The following is a 19779-nucleotide window of genomic DNA, read 5'->3' as shown; positions in this document are numbered from 1 at the left end:
ATGGGTCCAGATGAGAAACTTAGGAGGCAGGTGGGACAAAGGGGCAGCACATGATGCAGAACCAACCAATGGATTTCACTACTGCAAACCTGTGGCAATGATGCCTACTAGCTTACTTTATTTATTAATTAAATTACTTATATTTTAAAGAAAAGCAGAAAGACAAATTCATGGAAGATAGGATTATCAATGGTAGCTAAAAGGAAACATCTATGTTCAGAAGGATTGTACTTATTTATTCCATATATAGCCTGCTTTTCCTCCATCATGGAACCCAAGGCAGCTTATATGGGGTTCCCAGGCAGTCACCCATCCAGATGCTGACCAGACCTAGACCTGCTTAACTTTCACACAGTATCTGTATCACATGCCCTCACACTATGAGTTGGGTATACAGCAGGGCCTCAAAACTTCGACCCTCCAGCTGTATTTGGATTTCCGCTCCCGTCATCCTCAGCCACAATGGACAGTAGTCTGGCATTATTGGAGTAGTCCAATAATGTTGTAGTCCAACATCTGCAGGGAGGTCAACGTTTTGCAGGCCTTGTATACAGTCAGGTGTTGGGAACAAACAAGGAGTGGCCAAAAAAGCCTCTCCTGTCTCTAGTAAACCCTCCCTGCAATGGGTTACTCCCTCCCCTTTCTCTAGAAGGTAAGGGGTGTTTCTTTTGTTTGGGAAGAAGCACCATATTTACCTGAATAGGAGGCGACTCTGAATGTAAGCCGATGCCTTAAAAGGTAGAGGTTAAATACAGGTTATAATGTATTTACCCAAAAGAAAGAGGCCTCTGAATTCATGATGACTCCTCTATATTTGACAGGAAAGAACTGGAGAAAAAGCTTGTCTTAGATTCAGGAAAATACGGTACTGTCTTAAAAGACCTCGGTGGAGAAGAACCTCATTTAAGCCAGACCTGAGTTTGGAGGAGTCTGGGTTTCACAATAGGTGAAGCGCTTTCAATTGTGGGAGTATTGATTTCAAACCTTCACAGCACCAAGTTCATTGCTTCACTAAACACAACCTCCACTTTCATTTTTAGAAGCAGATGGTCGACAACCAGAACACCATACCACATGCAAGCCTAACAGACACCAATACTTCGCACTAGTCCCTGTACTGTTGTGCACTCTCCCCAAAGTGTGGACACTTTCGTGCAAGAGCGCAAATACTTCTTGGAACTCGCCCTCATGTAAGAAGTGCTGTTAGAGCGGAAACACATCACACAGGGTGAAGTGGAATGTTTCCACTCAAACAGAACACTTCCGGAGTACAGGCGATATCTCAAAAGTACTTGTGCTCTTCTGCAAAAGTGCCCACACTTCAGGGAGAGCAGGCAGCTGTGGAGGGGCTAGTGCTGTGTGGTGGCAGATGTGAGACCCACATGTGGTATGCTGCTCCAGATGTTGGTAGAAAGAGGGATATGGTGAGAAAAACTGGAGGAATATTAAAATGCAGTGCAAGTGATGGGCACATTACCTTCCTGAGGGAGCTTTAAGAGAGCAACCACTCTCAAACAGCTGGGCCTTTGCTGCCACCCTGGAAAACAAGAATGAACTTCAGTTTTGCTCATGTTCTTTTGAATACAAGAACTTAAATGTTCACAAAACTGGGCCAACTTACACAGAACCTGGCCTTTGGTAGCCGTTACTTGATGTGGTATCCAGTCGCAGTCTTCTGCACATTTTTGGAGGCAGGTCTGGGTTTGCGGCAACCTTTGGTGTCTCTTTGGCATCCAATGAAGCTAAACTCTGTACTGAACCACTGCAGCTTTTGTTACCTAAAAAACAGAGGGTTACATGAAATCGCATAGAAATTTCCTATGAAATCACATTGAAATTTCTTGGACCAAGAGCCTAGATTTCCAACTAGGTGCAAAACAGTGCACAAGTGAGGAAATGCGCATTTGCAGGGCAGAAGCAATAGACAAGAAAGGAGACACTTAATGCTTCTTTTGCTCACTGCTTTGTTCCCAGAATTGGTTTGCCACATCAAGCGGGGGTTGGGGGGGCAGGTTGAGAGGGGCGAGAATTGTGAGGGAAGTGGTGGACAGGTAAAGGATTAACCCCTACTACAGAGGTTCTCAAACTACAACTCCCATCATCCCAAAGGTCATTGTGGCTGGGGGTGATGGGAGCTGTAATCCAACAATATCTGGGGACCCAAGTTTGAGATCCCCTGCCCTATTGACTTCCAAATACAAATTGCACCCCTTCAACAGAAAAAGCTTAACTTGGGATCCCAGACTTGTTTATTTTATATTTTAAAAATTAAGACAAAACAATAGCAAACAGTATCAAAAGGAATATCCTCCACACCTAACTATACACTCTGCCAAAAATTACATATTATGTATAAGCAGAAAGGAAGAAAAAAAGAGAGAGAGTGGAATTTGCTTGCATCTCCCTCTTCCCCCAGTGCTAGCCTGTGTAGACAGTAATGAGCTAGATGGACCAATGGTCTGACTCAGGATATGGCAGCTTCCTATGTTTCTATGTCCAGACCAGGGGAACATCTGGCTGAGTCGAGAGCTAAACCAGAATCTCCTAAGTTCTATTCAGATGTTATGTACTAAATGAGTTCAGATGTATATACATATACATGTTTTTTGTGTGAATGACAGCACCTGCATTCATTTAAAAAGTGAAGCTGAATACAGGCACCCTGAAACTCAGGATACAGAAAGGAAGTGCTATGCTGTACCTGTGTTCAATATAATGTCTTTTTACTTATAGTAAAATTTGATTGTGTCGATCTTTCTTTGAACAGGGATGATGGCTTTTATGCATTTTACAGTTGCACACAGTCGGTAATTTCCCTCCTTTGCTACCTGGTATGTGTAAAACCACTGACATGTTATAAGTGTTCCTTTCTATGTATACAGAATGTTTGCCACTACTGTAACTGAACATCCTCCACTCTGCATCTGAGGAAGTGGATTATAACCCAAGAAGGCGCATGCATTAAACTATTAATTTAAAAAGTGCTGACTTTTTCTTCTTTTGAGCAATATAGTCCATGGGCCAGACCAACAAATTCTGGCAACATCTACCCCTGCTAGAGAAAGAATATGTGATAACACTGTTGCACTTACAGCTTTCTGTGTGCTATCAATCCTTCTTTATTCTTACCCAAAAATGATTAGGGTAAAATTGCAGTCATTTTTCCACAGAGGAAAGGGTCAGGGTTAGGGTAACAATGAACAAATGGTTGTGCTGTCTCCATGGAGTAATCTTGGGAGGACATTCCTGCCAATTTTCATTTCCATTCCTCTTGACAACATTGATACAATATTATAGTAGCTTTTGTGTTTTTAAAGCTTTTATAGCACCATTGCAAGTTTGACTGCTGCAGGCCTGATGGCCAGGACAATAAAAGCATAACACCCTGCTGAAAATATTGCAATGCTATCACCCATGTTCCATCTCAAGGGGTGTAGACCATGTAAGGGCTGTGAAAGGGCCTTCTCGGTTGCAGCCCCACTTCTCTGGAATTCCCTTCCCCTGCAGATTCGTTTAGCTCCTTCCTTGTCGATTTTTAAATCTTTATTGAAGACTTTTATTTTCCACCAGACTTTTACCCTTTAGTTTATCTCCCCTCCCCCCGTTAGTTACTTTAGTTTTATTTTGAATGTAATTTTAATGCTGTCTTGTTTTGCATATTTTTGTACACCGCTCAGAGTCTTCAGAGTGGGCGGTATAGCAAATGTTTCAAATAAATAAATAAATAAATGTAAAATATCACAATGAACATTCATTCCCCCAGCTGATACTGATAACCCCAGCTGGCTCAAGTACTAATCTATAATATAAAGCTGCTTGAGCCTCACTGACTGACTCACTCACTTACTAATATGAAACTCCCAGATATGATATGATATGGAACTCATGCCATTACTGATAAGAAACTCATGCCGTTTTTGCAGGTAGGTTCCAGACCACAATCAATCAATCAATCAATCAATCAATCAATCAAAATATTCCAAATCCCAGAAAAAATGCACCAGTGCCGCAGAAAATGGGGTAAAACGCTTCCATTGGAGTCCAGCGGAGGTGTGGTATGCCCCCCCACAGGATCCTGTCAGTCTCCAGGGCTTCCTGCAGTATAGTGGGTGTCGCCGTGGCGACATTTGCCATTTGTTACAGGTAATTTCCTCTGCCTCCCCTAGAACAGCAGACTTCCAAAAAGCAAGCCGTTTTACTAATGTTACTTATTGTCATGAAAGTCAAGGCGCCAGGTAGTGAGAGGAAGCACTGCCGGGTTGCCAAAACCCGCAGAATCTGTAGTGCCTTGTCTTCAAATAAGTAATTTCTGGAGTTCAAGCAGCAAACATCAGCAACTCTGGCCAACACACTGTCATGAAAGAAACCGTTCTCTTCCGCAGTGTTTATATATCTGTCTTCCCACCAGTGATAAGCATCAGACCATTTCATCATTGTGTAGCGTTGTGGCCATATTTTGAGATCTTCCATCTTCCAACAAACTTCCTGCTCCACACTCACATTTGTCTTAACACACTTGTACGAAGTGTGCTGTTGCTGACAGAGCCATACAGTACCTGTGTACACTCTGCAGAGATAGTGCGAGTGTTGGACATAATGTGTGAACAGGGCTCTAGTCCCTACAGTTTCCCCACATCACCACACCGGTTTATATCTGCTGCTTAGTTCTGCCCTGGTGCAGCTGCACCATGACAGTTTCTCTGTTAATTAGCTGTTCTACGTAGGCAGCAACAGCACACTTCGTACAAGTGTGTTAAGACAAATGTGAGTGTGGAGCAGGAAGTTTGCTGGAAGATTCTCATCTCAAAATATGGCCACAACGCTTCACAATGATAAAATGGTTTGATGCTTATCATTGGTGGGAAGACAGATATGCTCTGTAATGTAAACCCTGAAGAAGATAACGGTTTCTTTCATGACGGTGTGTTGGCCAGAATTGCTGATGTTTGCTGCTTGAACTCCAGAAATTACTTATTTGATGACAAGGTGCAACAGATTCTGCAGGTTTTGGCAACCCAGCTTGATGCCTTGCCATCTTTCTGACACAGCCTTTTCCTCTGATGTTAATGCATTTACAAAACAAAATATCACAGTCCTCATTGTACAGTCAACATTACTTGGAGTACATTAACTGGTCAAGAGTTTTATACAAAATATCCACGGTTATTACAAACATTGTAATAATTTATTCTTCCATTATTCTGGGAGTTGCAAAATATAATTTGGCTCACATGGTGGCAGATAATGTCTGTTTATCTAGCTTTTTATTAAATGACCCATTCATCCATCTGTCATGAGAGCTGGCCAAAACTCAAACTAATACAAACTACTGACTATTGCCAACTTTATTTGATGCAGCTCATTTGTTTATTGGTACATGATGCTAAATATGCGTTAAAAGCAGAACATAGGAAGTTGTCCAAGTTGTTGATCCTTTTTGCTCAGTATTGTCTACAATGATGGGCAGTGGCTCTCCAGGGTTTCAGATGGGTATCTTCCAGCCCGGTCCAGAGATGTCAGAGATTGAACCTGGGACCTTCTGGATGCTCCTCCACTGAGCTATGGCCCTATTCCCAAGGGAAAGGGAATTGGAGCTGAGCTTACATAGGAAGTTGCCTTATACCAAGTCATACAATTGGTTCCTCTAGGAACATAGGAAGAACACAGGAAGATGCCTTATACTGAGTCAGACCAATGGTCTATTTAGCTCAGTATTGTCTGCACAGACTGTTAGCGGCTTTTCCAAGGTTGCAGGCAGGAGCCCCTCTCAGCCCTATCTTGGAGATGCCAGGAAGGGAACTTGGATGCTCTTCCCTGATTGGCCCCATTACCTAAGGGGAATATCTTACAGTGCTCACACATGTCTCCCATTCAGATGCAAACCCTGCTTAGCAAAGGGGACGACAATTCAGGCTTGCTACCACAAGATCCGCTCTTCTCCCTCTAGTTCAGTACTGTCTACCCTGACAGGCAGCAGCTCTCCAGAGTTTCAGATGAACATTTTTCAGCCCTACCTGGAGATGCCAGGGATTGAACCGGGGACATTTAGCAAGCAAAGCAGATGCTCTTCCACTGAGCTACTGTCCTTCAGCATCACACAGGGATGTATCACACCATGGCTTACCTTCAGCAGAAGGGATTGACCTAATGGATGCTGCTGCTGACCTTTTCAGCCCAGAGAGACTATACAGTCCTTTTTTGGTCAGATCTATTGATGGAGTCACACTTTCTGGACCGGTGATGGAGGTAACACTCTGACAATCGGACTCCACATCTGTTTTTGCTGCATCCTCCTTTGAAGAGGATTCAGGACTTGTGGTCCAAAGGCCTGAATTTTTCTGTCCATTGGATGAAGGGGATGAAGCGATCCATGGAACTCCTCCTGCTTTCTCCCTGGGCTGAGAAGACGTAGGTTTTGTGCTGTTTTGTTCTGATGAGTGAGAAGAGAGTGATTCTATGCTGCCCATGGGGGTGCTGTCAGGACTGCTGCTATATGAATCACCTGAAAAGTGGAAAGGTTAGGGTGAGGAGGCATATTCTCGGGGCACAATGCTTTGGGGAGAGGAGCTTATTATATTTACATCTTGCTTTTCTCCCATCACGTAACTCAAGGCAATATACACATGATTCCTAGGCAGTCTCATCCAGATATTGATCAGATCCAAACCTGCTTAGGTTCAGCAAGCACCTTGTATCATGCATTTTCAGCCTTGGGGCCAATCGTGCATCCTTAGATGTGTTCTGCTACTGACTAGCGGGGGGAGGGGGTAAGGTGTGGGGAGAGATCAAAGCCCTGTTCAGGTGTTCAGCAGATGTTCAGCCCGTCTCCCAATCATGCAAATGGGCACAATCAGGCTTACAGGGTTTGTCTCTTCAGATGGACGTTGTAGTAAGTGTGAAGAGAGGGGCTGGGAGAATGAGTGAAGGTCCAGAGCCAGGATGTCTGGCCCATTTCCAGCCCTGTAAGCATGTCTAGCGACACCTGAACAGGGCTTAAGAGCCCTACTGTATTTGCCCGAAGACATGACAACTCTGAATTTAAGATGACTCCCTTAAAAAGTGGAGGTTAAATTTAGGTTATACCTGCATTTACTCAAAAGGCACAGGATTCTGAAATTAAGATGTGACCTCCTGATTTCTAATATTAAAAAAAATTGGGAAAAAGTAGTCTTCGATTCAGTTACATATAGTATTTGTCTGATAGACGGCACTGCTGTGGAGATAGATTTATTTGAGATGAATCCCCCTATCTCTCTTAACCAGATAAAGCCAACTCTGTTCACTTCTGCACATTCAGATGATTTTGCTGGGGAAAAGGAGGACAAGACACACAACAAAAGCTTGGAACTTTTCAGGTAACAAACACAAGATCTGTTTGGCAGAACATAAAGTGCAAGTAGCGAGAGAAACTGAAACCAGTGCTCTTCTATCATTAGAAAAAAGACAAAAAGCTCTGCAGAGAAGCACCCCTTGTGATCAGAGTGAAGAGTGACTTCCACCAATCAATTGTCAACTGCAAGCAATGAGAACGTACTAGTGGACCAGGTTACACTTACTGTCTGGGTCTGCCAGGCAGGGGGTATACCGTCCTTTGGGTTTGCGAGTGCCCGTAGAGAGGCAGATTGCTCGCGTCCTTCTTGAACCTGACCGGGACTGAGGCTGTGGAAGAGGGATGTTTGGGTCTGGAGCTGTGTGGAATATCTGCCAGTTAAGAATAAGGAATCTTAACACATATACATTCAGAGTATTTTAGGAGGACACACATTTTCCTTCAGATTTCATCTTTAAGCTGAGATGATGATGATGATCATCAGCACCATAAAATAAAAATATTAGATTTCTGGAATATATCATTGTTTTTAAATTGTTTTAATTTTGTTTTAATTAATTAATTAATCAATCATATTTATCATTTTTATATACTGCTTGATTTATATATTTCTACGCAGTGTACATAATTCAAGCTACAATAGAAAAATAAAACAAACAAAACAATTTCACAAAATAAAAACCATCAAAAACAATTTCACATAATAAAACAGTTTAAAATTAGTTTTGATTAACAGCCTGAGAAAACAGGGGTGTCTTAAGGGTCTTTGATGGAGAAGCTCTTATTTTGACAGGGAGTGCATTCCAAAGCCCTGGGACAGCCACAGAGAAGGTCCGGCCTAGAGTTGCCAACAGACAAGCTGGCAGCAACTGTAACTGGACTGCCTCAGATGATCTTAATAGGTAAAAGGGTTCATGACAAAGAAGGTGCTCTCTTAAGTATCCTCAGCCATTCAGGTAGATGGTATCGAAAGCCACTGAGAGATCCAAAATCTCTCGGTGGCTCTCAGATTGGGAGACCATCCTCTCAATCACCTTCCCCAACCATGGGAGATTAGAGATGGGCCTATAGTTGCCTAATTCCGAGGGCTCTAATGTAAGCTTTTTCAAATATGGTCTAATGATAGCCTCCTTAAGCCAAGGAGGCATCCTACCCTCCCTCAGAGAAGCATTTATGATGTTTACCAGACCTTCTCCAATCATCATCTTTATTTGTTTGCAGCCCCATAACAAATTGTTCTCTGTGTGGCTCACAACAGAGGATTAAAGCATACAATAAAAACACATAACACTTTAAATCATAACAAACAAAAAAGAAGAAAAGAAAATACAAAATACAACAGAAAGCAGCTTAAAAACTCATTTTAAAATAAGTTAAAAATCAGATTAAATCTGAAAACCCAAATTTAAAAGGCCTGGGTGAACAAAAAGGCCCTTTTAGATTGTGAGCCATTTGGGGATAGGGATCCATCTTATTTATTTATTATTTCTCTGTGTAAACCGCCCTGAGCCATTTTTGGAATGGTGGTACAGAAATCGAATAAATGGATGAATGAATGAATAGATTTACCGGGCATCTAAAAGAACAAACTGACGAAACCAGGCGAACCTCACTGGGGAGGCTATTCCATAAATGGGGTGCAACCACTGAAAAGGCCCTCTCCTTTGTAGTCACCCACCTCACCTCGTTTGGCAGGGGCACCCAGAGGAGGACCTCCGAAGAAGATCTTAAGGTCGGGTAGGGACATATGAGGCAAGGCGTTCTCTCAGCTAACCTGGTCCCAAGCCATTTAGGGCTTTAAAGGTTAAAACCAGCACTTTGAATTGGGCCCAGAAATGGACTGGAAGCCAGTACAGCTGACGAAGCACTGGTATAATATGATCAAAACATCCAGTCTCAGTTAATCTTGCAGCCCTATTTTGTATCAGTGGCAGTTTCCAGACTATTTTCAAAGCCAGCCTCACATACAACACATTGCAATAATCTAAGTGAGAGGTTACCAGATAATATGATTGTTAGATAAAATAAGCCAAGTTGGGCATGTGTCAAGAGAGCAGGTGGTAGGATGTGCAATGCAAACAGATTGTCCACATCCTCAGGAGACACAAACTGAAAGTGATCCAGTCAGACAATATAAGAGGAGTTGGATACCTCCATAAAAGATTCCGCCCTATTTGCAGGATCCAGTTCGGCCAAAATTTGACAGATTGGACACCTGGTCCCATAGTGAACACCGAGTCCCCCACCACCAACAGCCCGGGCACATACATGACCCTGACCCTGGGCTTGCACTCGTGCCCGCATACCCGGTTAAAGGCTGGAGTTAAAAGTCGGGCTTGCAGGCTTGTCACTACAAACCTCAGGTTTGCTTGTTCTCCCACCTCCTCTATGCACGAGAGAAGTGTAAAAGTTTCCACTTTAGACTGAACCACAATATCCCTCTTTGTATGAACTCAAGAAACTGAAGTTTATTCTAAAAAGTTAAAAGGATCCATAGACCAAGCTATGGATTCATATCCTAACTTATTAACTAACTATAGTTAGAACAAACTAGTTATCCAAGTCAAAAGGTCTCATCAAAAGTGCAAATGGGAGCTCTTACTCTGATCTTGCACGCTGAGGATGAGGAGAGGCTGCATGGGCCTGAGGTTCACTGTCATTAATTCCCATAATGCTAAAACAGGGTTTAGGGTTACATCTCACCCAGGCCTTTGCATCGTTCAAAAAATATTCCAGGATTCTCCTTTCTGACCTTTTCATAATGCTCGATGAGAATCTCAACCACAATATTCTGAAACTTGATGTTCATCATAGCAGCCACAGTTTCTTCCTGGGCTCTCATCAGAGTGGGGCCAAAAATAACTCCAAGGTTGGAGACGGTCATGAGATTTTGCTGATTGTGTAAAGACACCCTGAAAAGGAATTTTAAAAAAAGAAAGAAAGAAAACCGGGGGTGGGATTAAAAATCTCGCACACTGCCTTTAATTCAAATAAGACACTTAACAAAAGAACATGGTATTGTTGGGGACCCCAACATTCAACCCAGAGCTACCAACCCAGAACTATATAGAATTTAGGCCTGTGTCTAGTTCCATTTTATTAAGAAATGAATTAATACCTGGACTCAGGGTGAATTGACACCCCAGATCTCAACTGGTCTGCGAGGGAAGAGGCAATCCAGCATTGTATTGTGAAATGGGTACTCAAGGAAGCACAAAAGCCAGGCCAGAACAATCCAAATGCTAAAATGTGACTCACTATCAGATAATGTCTGTGGAAGAGGCCAGAGGCTGATCTCCCCTTTCCTTTTGCAAGAAGTCTATGTTAATCTTTGTCAATGATTGACTCAATTGCTCTCTATAGAAATTCAACATAGGTAAATGCACACAAATAAAACACCTATAGACTTTAATTCTTACTTTACTAACACTTTAACACCTTTTGGGATCAGGCTAGCAAATCTGGGACAAGAGAAGATGCCCATTTGCAGCTCAGAGATGCAGATTTGCTTTGGCCAATGTCCCCTCCTCAAAATAGCAGCTAACAGAAGATGGGATTAAGATCTCCCTGGACTGGGCTAATATCCTGAATAATTAAAAGACATTATCCAGAAGGTGGCAGCAAGTTGTCACCTTTTGGGACCCAGGAAAGATGATGGGAGATCAAAGGAAGATATAACTATAAAGAACAGGCTTACTGAACAGAGAGCTAGCAGTCTTGTGCCTACACGCAATCTTGTGGCAACAAGCAAGATCTGCTCATGAGCAATCCTAGAGTTTGCTGCTAAGCTGCGGGGCAACAAGCAGGAACTCTGTCCATGGACAGGAACTGTCTGTGACTTTCACTGCGCAGTGAGAAGTCAAGACTTCCCCAGCCATGGTGCTCTGACTCTCAGCTGTGCTCTGAGCAAACTGCATGATTGATCCAAGAGCTCCTGTCTCCAGCCAAAAACTTCTCTCCTTCAGCTGAAAGATCCACCGTTCTCAAGCCTCTGATCCTGGTAATATGCTGCCTTCACAAGCCTTGGATCCCTACTTTCTTCCTCCTTACTAATCACTGCTACCCCCCTTCCTAAGCCCCCCCCTCCTCCTCCTTTCTCTGCTTCTCTCTAAATGTTTTATTTAGGATTTGTTAGATTGTTAGATAGCTGTAATTACTGATTGCACACACATATGTTAGTTAGGCACATTACACTACACTTTGAATCAGAAACATGTTTTTATTTTGTCCTGATGCGCAACTTTTTATAATAAAGCCCATTGAACTTTCTGAGTGTGTCTCTCTCTATCTCTGTTTGTGCGCCCGGATCCTACATGGTCACCATCTCCAAGAACCAATTCAGTTTGTGTATGATGTGACTTTCCCTCTGAGCATGTACAGAGTGCGAAACCAGGTGTAGTTCACAACAGTATGTGTGTTCTTCCATTCATATTATCATTTTAAAAAGTCATTTGCAACTCTGATTTGATAACACACCCCAGAATTATGGAAAATATTTCCCTTTGTCTCAAAGATAATTTACTGCAGGACTCTGCAAATATTTTTCTCTATTTTTATAGCAGAAAATCTGTTTGTGCTGGAAGCATTTTAAATAGCTGTCCAAGCTTTAACATGTTTTTGGTAAAGTAATCAACCCTTGCTGTGACAAATATAGTTTTTATATGGTTGCATCCTAACTCTAGAGTGCATGTGATTTCTCCATGGGAACCCCCACACCCATTCCTTTCCATAGCAGCCTCCCATGGCCCTAGAAAATCTATTCCTGAATGTTGAGGAACTCTCCAGAGCAGCATAGATAAGACCAACTCCATCAGGGCTAGAGAGCTGGTTTTGTGGTACTAAGTATGAATTGTTCTCTTTGCTAAGCCAGGTCTGCTCTGGTAAGCATTTGGATGGGTGACTAATGCTGCACAATATTCTCCTTAGGGGATGGGGATGCAGCTCTGTTATACAGCATCTGCTTGTTGCAGAAGGTCCCATGTTCCCTCCCTGGCATTCTCATGCAGGGCTGGGTAACTCCTACCTGAAACCTTGGAGAGGAACTGCCAGTCAGGGTGGACAGTACTGAGCTAGATGGGCTCAGTATAAGGCAGCTTCCCATGTTTGATGAGAGCATGCCAAAGGAAGGATGAGGGGTGTAGTGGATGGGTTCAAATAACCTGGGTCTCCGAGCTCCATCCCTCCCTATTTCCTTCGCTATTTTCTCCCTCAGTCCGAGGGGCTGCCTTAATGCAGTAGCAATTAGATAAGTCACACTTGGCAGAATTCAACCCCACTATACAACCCCCTAGATGCACAGGAACCCTCGCATGGTTTAGACCTAACAACTGGATTCCCTTTTGATTTCCTGATGCAGAAGGTCACACAGAGCACACAGGTACAGTAATTTACACATTATGTTGAACACAGGTAGCAATACACTTCCTAGCTTCCTATCATTTGAGGAGCCCTTATCCAGGTTCACTTTTAAAATGAGTGCCTGTAAAATTTTACAGTCATTTACCGAAAAATATGTGCGAGTATACAGACATCTATAGACTCATACAACATCCCTTTCCCTCTGCTCAATAAAGATAACCACCACTTTAAAAAGGTGCCTCTTTGCTCAGTCAGCAGGGTGCCTTCTGGACTCCTAACCTCCCTGCCTGCTTAATACTTTCTTCCAAGAGCATATAGTCTGTCTTATGCTTGAGTCCAGTAAAGGGTTTACCATGGCTTCTTTGATCAGCCTATTTATCCTTCAGCCTCCTGTATGGGATGGGACTGTAGCTCAGTGGAAGACCATCTGCTTTGCATGCAGAAGGTACAATTCCTGGCATTGCCAGGTAGGGCTGGGAAAGACACACTTGAAATCTTGGAGAGCTGCTGCCAGTCAGAATAGGCTATTGAGTGAAGTGGAGCAATGTTCTGACTTGGTATAAGACAGGTTCCTATGTCTTTTTGGACTTACTTCTTCTCAGATTCCCATATCTTCTACCTATCCTTCATGCAGGTTTTTGTTCTGTAGTCTAAAGCTATTCTGCTTCCAGATTCTGTCCCTTTGCTTCCTTGATTTCATTTTCCAATTTTAGATTGTAAGCCCATCTGGGACGTGGCTCTACCCTCCTGCAAAGTACCATGCATATTGATGACATTATATAAATAATTATAATCTCCTGGGTCCTGCTTTCAGTCTTCACCTTTCTCCACAAGTCCTCCCAACTTCCATCACATGTGTGAGATTTCCTCAAAATGACATTGATCTATTATTTCCCTCCCCAAGTTTGTCCTGTTTGTAGAACATTGTATTGAGAAAGCTTCAATCCAGCAAGCTATTTGTGAACAATCCATGACCTTATCACTGCTCAGCCAATGGTGCTACAGCCTTTTACCCCCAGATTTTCTTAGCACATTGCAAGACACATTTCAGTCCATGGGAGGGCATTGTCAGTGATTTTCAAGTGAAAAATATGGGTCTTTTGGGGTGATGATCTCATCAGCAGGAGGCAGTAATCCCCTGGGCATGGGGCATTCTAGAAAAATGTACATGGATGGCCAATTTTTTGTGCTTCCGCAAAAGCACTCCTGAGGATGCAAATGCTGGAATGGCTCCACAGTCATGAAACATGAGGTGAATTTTCAATGCTACATAATTTTTCATCTTGTTATGGCATGAGGCTCACATACTGGTGAAAGGATAATGCAATTCAAGAGGCATAAATCTATCCACACATAAATCATGCCATATTCATTTTGGACGGAAAAGTTAAATGGTTCATTTAGAGTGAAGGCTATGAAAAATGTCAGTCATTTAACTGGATAAACAAGAAGCAGATACAAAGTGAAGGGCTGCAGATGTGGGTCATAAATCCTTACTTCACCTGGCAGTACCTCTCCAAAAAACCTCTAAACAGGAAATGCAACAGAGAGAGGTTAAATTATCCAGAAACAACTCGTTCATAGAGATAGGGGTCTTGTTGGCAGAGAAGCCCCTGGTCTTTGCTGCAGGACAGAAAGAGGGGGAAAGGGAGAGGAATTGAAACAAGTAGGGTGGGAGGCATGAGACCCAAGTTACTGAACTCCCCGCCACACTCAGGACTGTACCTCCCTTCTTCTTAGCCTCTCTTTTCTAAGCATACAAGGCTGCTTTACATCGCATCGGACTATTCTGACTCCATAGTGCCTACTGGCAGCAACGGTTGGGTTTCAAGCTGGGGTCTTTATGAGACCTACCCCCAGAATGAAGACTGGCACTAAACCTTGTATCCTTTCAGTCCTGAGTGTGGCGGGGAGTTCAGTAACTTGGGTCTCATGCCTCCCACCCTACTTGTTTCAATTCCTCTCCCTTTCCTCCCTCTTTCTGTCCTGCAGCAAAGACCAGGGGCTTCTCTGCCAACAAGACCCCTATCTCTTTGAACAAGTTGTTTCTGAATAATTTAACCTCTCTCTGTTGCATTTCCTGTTTAGAGGTTTTTTGGAGAGGTTCTGCATGTGCTCTACCACTAAGACCCACTGAGCTGCAGCCCCACTCCCTTACATGGGGAGAGGCAGGTTCACCTGGGTTGCCAGAACCTAAGGGGTATACTTGTGGGTCAAATGGGCCGTAAGCCAGAATTTGGCTTTTTTAAAGCCAAATCTGGCCACCTAGGTTCAGACCTCAGTGCCTTCCCAGTTGCTGGCCTCTAAGGAGCAGTGCTGGAGTGGATCGGGAGGAGCTCTCTGTGCTCCATCACTTGATGCCCAGTCCTGGGCAATGAGAAGGGCAGGATCCGTTCAGGTGCTAGATCCTGCCTCTCTTGCCTGCATAACCTCAACCTTCTGCCAGCTGCACTGGTCAGCCCCACTCCAATATCAGCTGGAGGGTGGCAGATTAGCTGACTCCCTCAGCAAGCAGGCATGTAGACAAAGAGTGGAGGCATGGGCAACTTTCCCAGCTTCTCTTTATCAAATTCCAGAGAAAATGACCACAGCATACTAGGAAGGGATTCAGTAGTAGAGATGCAACATGGGGCATCTTGCCAGATGGGTGGTGGTTATTATTACTTAAAATATTTACACCCCACCCCTCTTACCACTGAAAACAGCAGCCCCAAGTCTCTGCTTCTGGATTCCCAAAATAATCTTGCTGGACACAGCAGAAAACAAGATACAGGACCAAATGGACCTTTGGTTTGATCCAGAATGACTTTTCTTATGTTCTCTTCCCACTTCTCAATAAGATGTACAGTACTAAAATTTAACAGGCACCTCATCATCACTTTACTATGCACTTCTCTACCATCTCTCTATGTTGTTGGTTGCTGCTGATAGGAGTGGGGAAAAGCACGATACAGTGATTCAGGACAAGGGATAAGTTATAATACACATTATGGAGGGGATAGAGAGAACTTAACTCAGGGCAAGTTTTTGTGAATTTTTTACAGCCACCTCTTGCATCTTTTAACAAATAGTTCCACAGGTATATATATATATATTTATTCTTAAGTCATGGAATTTCATTGCCAATTACTATGGCCTCATTTTGTCTAATAGAGATGGCATTATATGTAATTAGATGGCAACGTTAAAATTTTCAGTTGCTATTGATAAATGAAACTTGAAAGGATACAAAATAATAAAATAAATTTCCATAGCACTACAATTTATCATCTCACCTCCTCCAACCAAGTGATCTATTGTTTAGGTTTCCTTGGTGATGAATTGGATCTTTCAGATAACAGAACAGAAACCAAGTTGGCTATTATTCTGATAAGTAATTACTAGGCATAAATCTGGAAATAGGTTCAAAGACTCGGGTTCTTGCACAAGTTATAGAAGATTGCTACACACAAACACACACACACACACACACACACACACACACACACACACACCTCTGAATGCTAATAAGATGAAACTTTTTAATATGCAATTTTCCCTTAGCCTACTATATGTTTTCCCTCTGGAGCAATGAATAGGTATAGGCTTAAGTAATTGGGTACTGAAAGATGGTGTTATCCTTTATTCCATATATGCACAACCACAATCTCCTGAAAGTCTCTTTACCATGCCACAGATCAAAGTAAGATCTCAAAAAGCACCAATTTGCAGACTCCCTATATCACAGAGGTGTGAGTTATGGAGTGATTCTCTCTCTCTCTCTTTTAAATAAAAAAATATCAAGATAGCACAGTAAAAAAACCAGAGCTCTCATGGTCAAATTTTCAGACAGTAAAATATCAAATCTCCATATTTGCATACAGCATTTCGATTCAATATGTGTGAATAAATCATTACTGCTTTTAAATGCTCTTTAGGGGATTTATATCTATATAGTTACAAGAAAATGGCCTAGTGCACAGGTATATCTCTATGTATTTTCCCCCCTGTACTTGATTACTATAAACTTGGAGAGGGTCCACACATCCATATTTATCAGAAGACAATCTCAATATCCAGCAATGACTCACAAATGTGAATGGGACATGATAGCCATACAGAATAGCGATGTGCAAAATGATTCGGGTACAAAACTATTTGTACCCAAAGCTGGCTGATTCGGGTGATTTGTAGACAAAACAAATCACCCCTCTGCTCAATTGCCCAGATTCGGCTACAAAACAAATCATCCCAGATTCCGACCCAAAAAAATCAGAGATTTGGACCTCCGTTTTGTGGCTAAAGTGGGTTGGGTGATAGTGCTCAATGGGTGGAAGCTACCACCCAAATTTCAAAGAAATTGGGCAGAGGGGTGATTTTAAAAGAATTTCTGAAGTTGGTGTGTCTTTAAGCTTTCCCCCCATAGTGAATAATAGGGATTTCAGCAGCCTTAGTTATAACTCCCCCGGAGGGGTGGGGGCACCAGGGTGTCCGAGAGCAGGTTGTGGTGGGTGGTAGTGCCCAATGGGTGCAAGGAAGCTACCACCTAGATTTCAAAGAAATTGGGCAAAGGGGTGATTTTAAAAAGATTTTTGAAGTTCACATGTCTTTAAGCTTTCCTCCATAGGGAATAATTGGGATTTCAGCAGCCTTAGTTATAACTCCCTGGTGGTGGTGGTGGTGGGGGCACCAGGGTGGCCCAGCAGGGGTTGTGGTGGGTGGTAGTGCCCAATGGGTGCTGGGAAGCTACCACCCAGAATTCAAAGAAATTGGGCAAAGGGGTGTTGTTTTTAAAAAAATTGAAGTTGGCATGTCTTTGTGGCAGACTTGGGGCACAAAAGGGGTTTCGGGGGCAGAAGAGTGGGTCAGGAGGTAGTGCCCCAATGGGTGTCATTCAGATTTCAAATAAATTGGTGAAAGGGGTGATTTTTAATTTTTTCCTGAGGTTTGCACATCTTTAGGCTTTATCCCCATAGAGAATAATGGGGGAATTTCAGTTGCCCCATAACTCCATTTGGGGGACACCTGGAAGGCCCAGAGTGAATGGTGGTGTAGTGCACATAGGGTGCCAGAACGACAAGCCCACGAGGCACTGGGTTTTGTTTTTTTTAATGTCTGAGATGTTCTGAGAGTAGATTCTCTGACAGGAAATGAGAGAAGCCACTCATTTCGTACCAGAGATTCAACTCTCAGAACACCTCAGACATTGAAAACAACAAAACCCAGTGCCCCATGGGCTTGTGGGTTCTTTGGCACCCTATGTGCACTACACCACAACCCACTCGGTGCCACCCTGGTGCCCCCCACATGGAGTTATGGGGCTGCTAAAATCCCCATTATTCCCTATGGGGGAAAAGCTTGAAGATGCGCAAACATAACTAAGGCTGAAATATGGGTGACAGCTTCCACCTATGGGGCACTACCACCCACCCCACTCTTTTGGCACTGGGACCCTTTTTGAAAAATCCGAATTGATTCGGATTCAGAAAATTCAGGTACAATTAGAATCTGGGGTGATTCGGGGAGGGGGGGGCAGATTCGGAACCAAAACAAATCGGGGCTGATTCATTTCGGGTACAAATCAAATTTTAAAAATCGATTCGTGCATCAACTTAGATACAATACTTTTCAATGCAAACATTCAGCTGCCTGCATTGATGTACATATTCAGCTGCCTCTGATCAAGTATAGAGCAACAGTGAGTAGAGAAACTAATTGACAAGCCTGCCTTGATGAGAAGCAGCTGAACATATGAACTGAATCCACGGAAAATTGTGGGATGGTTTAGAGCAACACTGGCCAACACACACAATGGGGACGCACACAATGAGGATGCACTCAGAGCGTGCACATCCTGATGTCATGGCAGGATGTCTTGGCATGCTGTTGGGGTTTTTATGAAAAAAACGCACATGAAAAAAGCCCACAAGAAAATTGCGCACACAAAACACCCACTGTCATAAAAGCGCACAAGAAAAATGCCGACACGGAAAATTGCTCACACGGAAAAATGCCCACACAGAAAAATTCTTGCATTGGAGTGTAGTATATATGTGCGTATTTTCCTGTGTGGGCATTTTCCCATGTGAGCAATGCTCCGTGTGCGCATTTTTCTTATGCGCTTTTATGACAGTGGGGTTTTTTTCTGTGCGCAATTTTCTTGTGGGCTTTTTTCATGTGCGTTTTTTTCTGGTTACCGCTGTAGGGGCATATTAATCGTGTGAGAGGGGTGTTCATCTGAATTGCCCCTCTATCCGTGCTCCAAAACCCTGTTTAAATATATTCAACATATGCATTAACATATGAACATCACCCAATGATTATAGCATGAAGTTAACATGTATTTTCTGGTCTTGGACTGTAATAATTTTAATATGAACCTGTTAACATATGTATGTTTATCAACTAATGACTACAGAGTCAAAAACTGACTTGCATGTATGGATGTTGTGACTGACTTCAGACAAAATTATTTCTTCACCTGGCATCACCTCAAACAAAGAGCTGGTTCAGATGAATGTCTCTCTCATGTGATTAAAGAACTCCCTGATAGGGTGTCGGGAGTAATGTCAGGACTTGTGTGCTCAGGGCATGTCCCCATCCTCATTGCATGTGCTAACCGGCTTTAATCTGAACCAGTTCTGTGTTTGAGATGGTGCAAGGTGAAGAAAGAATGATCTGTTGCTTGTAACGTTCAAACATGACAAGTCATTCCTTGATGCTATGGTCATCAGGTTCCTCCTGGGTAGCTTTCCCCCCAACCTTGCTTCCACACAATTGCTTCTACTCAGGTTTTCCTCCTACCTTGCTTCCACACAACCTAAAACTGGGAGAACACACAGTTCCCAAACCCGGGTAGAACACAGTTTTTGACTGTGTGAATGACCTCAGTATATTCATATCCACTCACTCACACTCTAAACCCATCCATTCTAACATTAGGATGGTCTTAGAATGATTCAGCTTTTTTCCTGTCTCGCTATCCAATTTCTCCAGCAGCCTTCTGTAAGAGTTTGATCCACTCCCCCAAAACAGAATTCTGCATAATTCCTCCTAATGACTTTTGAGGGGGTGGGGGCAACTCCAAGAATGAGGATGATGATCTTTCATGG

At 43.0% G+C, this 19779-nt stretch overlaps 1 protein-coding gene across 4 annotated transcripts in view; it reads right to left on the bottom strand.

Moving 5' to 3' along the window:
• Positions 1-19779, bottom strand: part of ARHGAP42 (Rho GTPase activating protein 42) — a 254291-nt gene that overhangs the window by 7434 nt on the left and 227078 nt on the right. For all 4 annotated transcript variants that reach the window (XR_008319529.1, XR_008319530.1, XM_053309902.1 and 1 more), the window contains 5 exons: positions 10083-10242; positions 7557-7701; positions 6125-6502; positions 1622-1778; positions 1478-1537 (listed from right to left, as the gene is read on the bottom strand). Coding sequence is in view for 2 of the 4 variants with exons in the window: in XM_053309902.1 (XP_053165877.1) it covers positions 1478-1537; positions 1622-1778; positions 6125-6502; positions 7557-7701; positions 10083-10242 (900 nt within the window). In the remaining 2 variants the exon portion in view is untranslated. The remainder of the gene's footprint in view (positions 1-1477; positions 1538-1621; positions 1779-6124; positions 6503-7556; positions 7702-10082; positions 10243-19779) is intronic.

The sequence above is a fragment of the Hemicordylus capensis genome, chromosome 3 (genome assembly GCF_027244095.1).
Source record: "Hemicordylus capensis ecotype Gifberg chromosome 3, rHemCap1.1.pri, whole genome shotgun sequence".
NCBI classification, from domain to species: domain Eukaryota; kingdom Metazoa; phylum Chordata; class Lepidosauria; order Squamata; family Cordylidae; genus Hemicordylus; species Hemicordylus capensis.
This window is presented reverse-complemented; position numbering and strand designations above follow the sequence as displayed.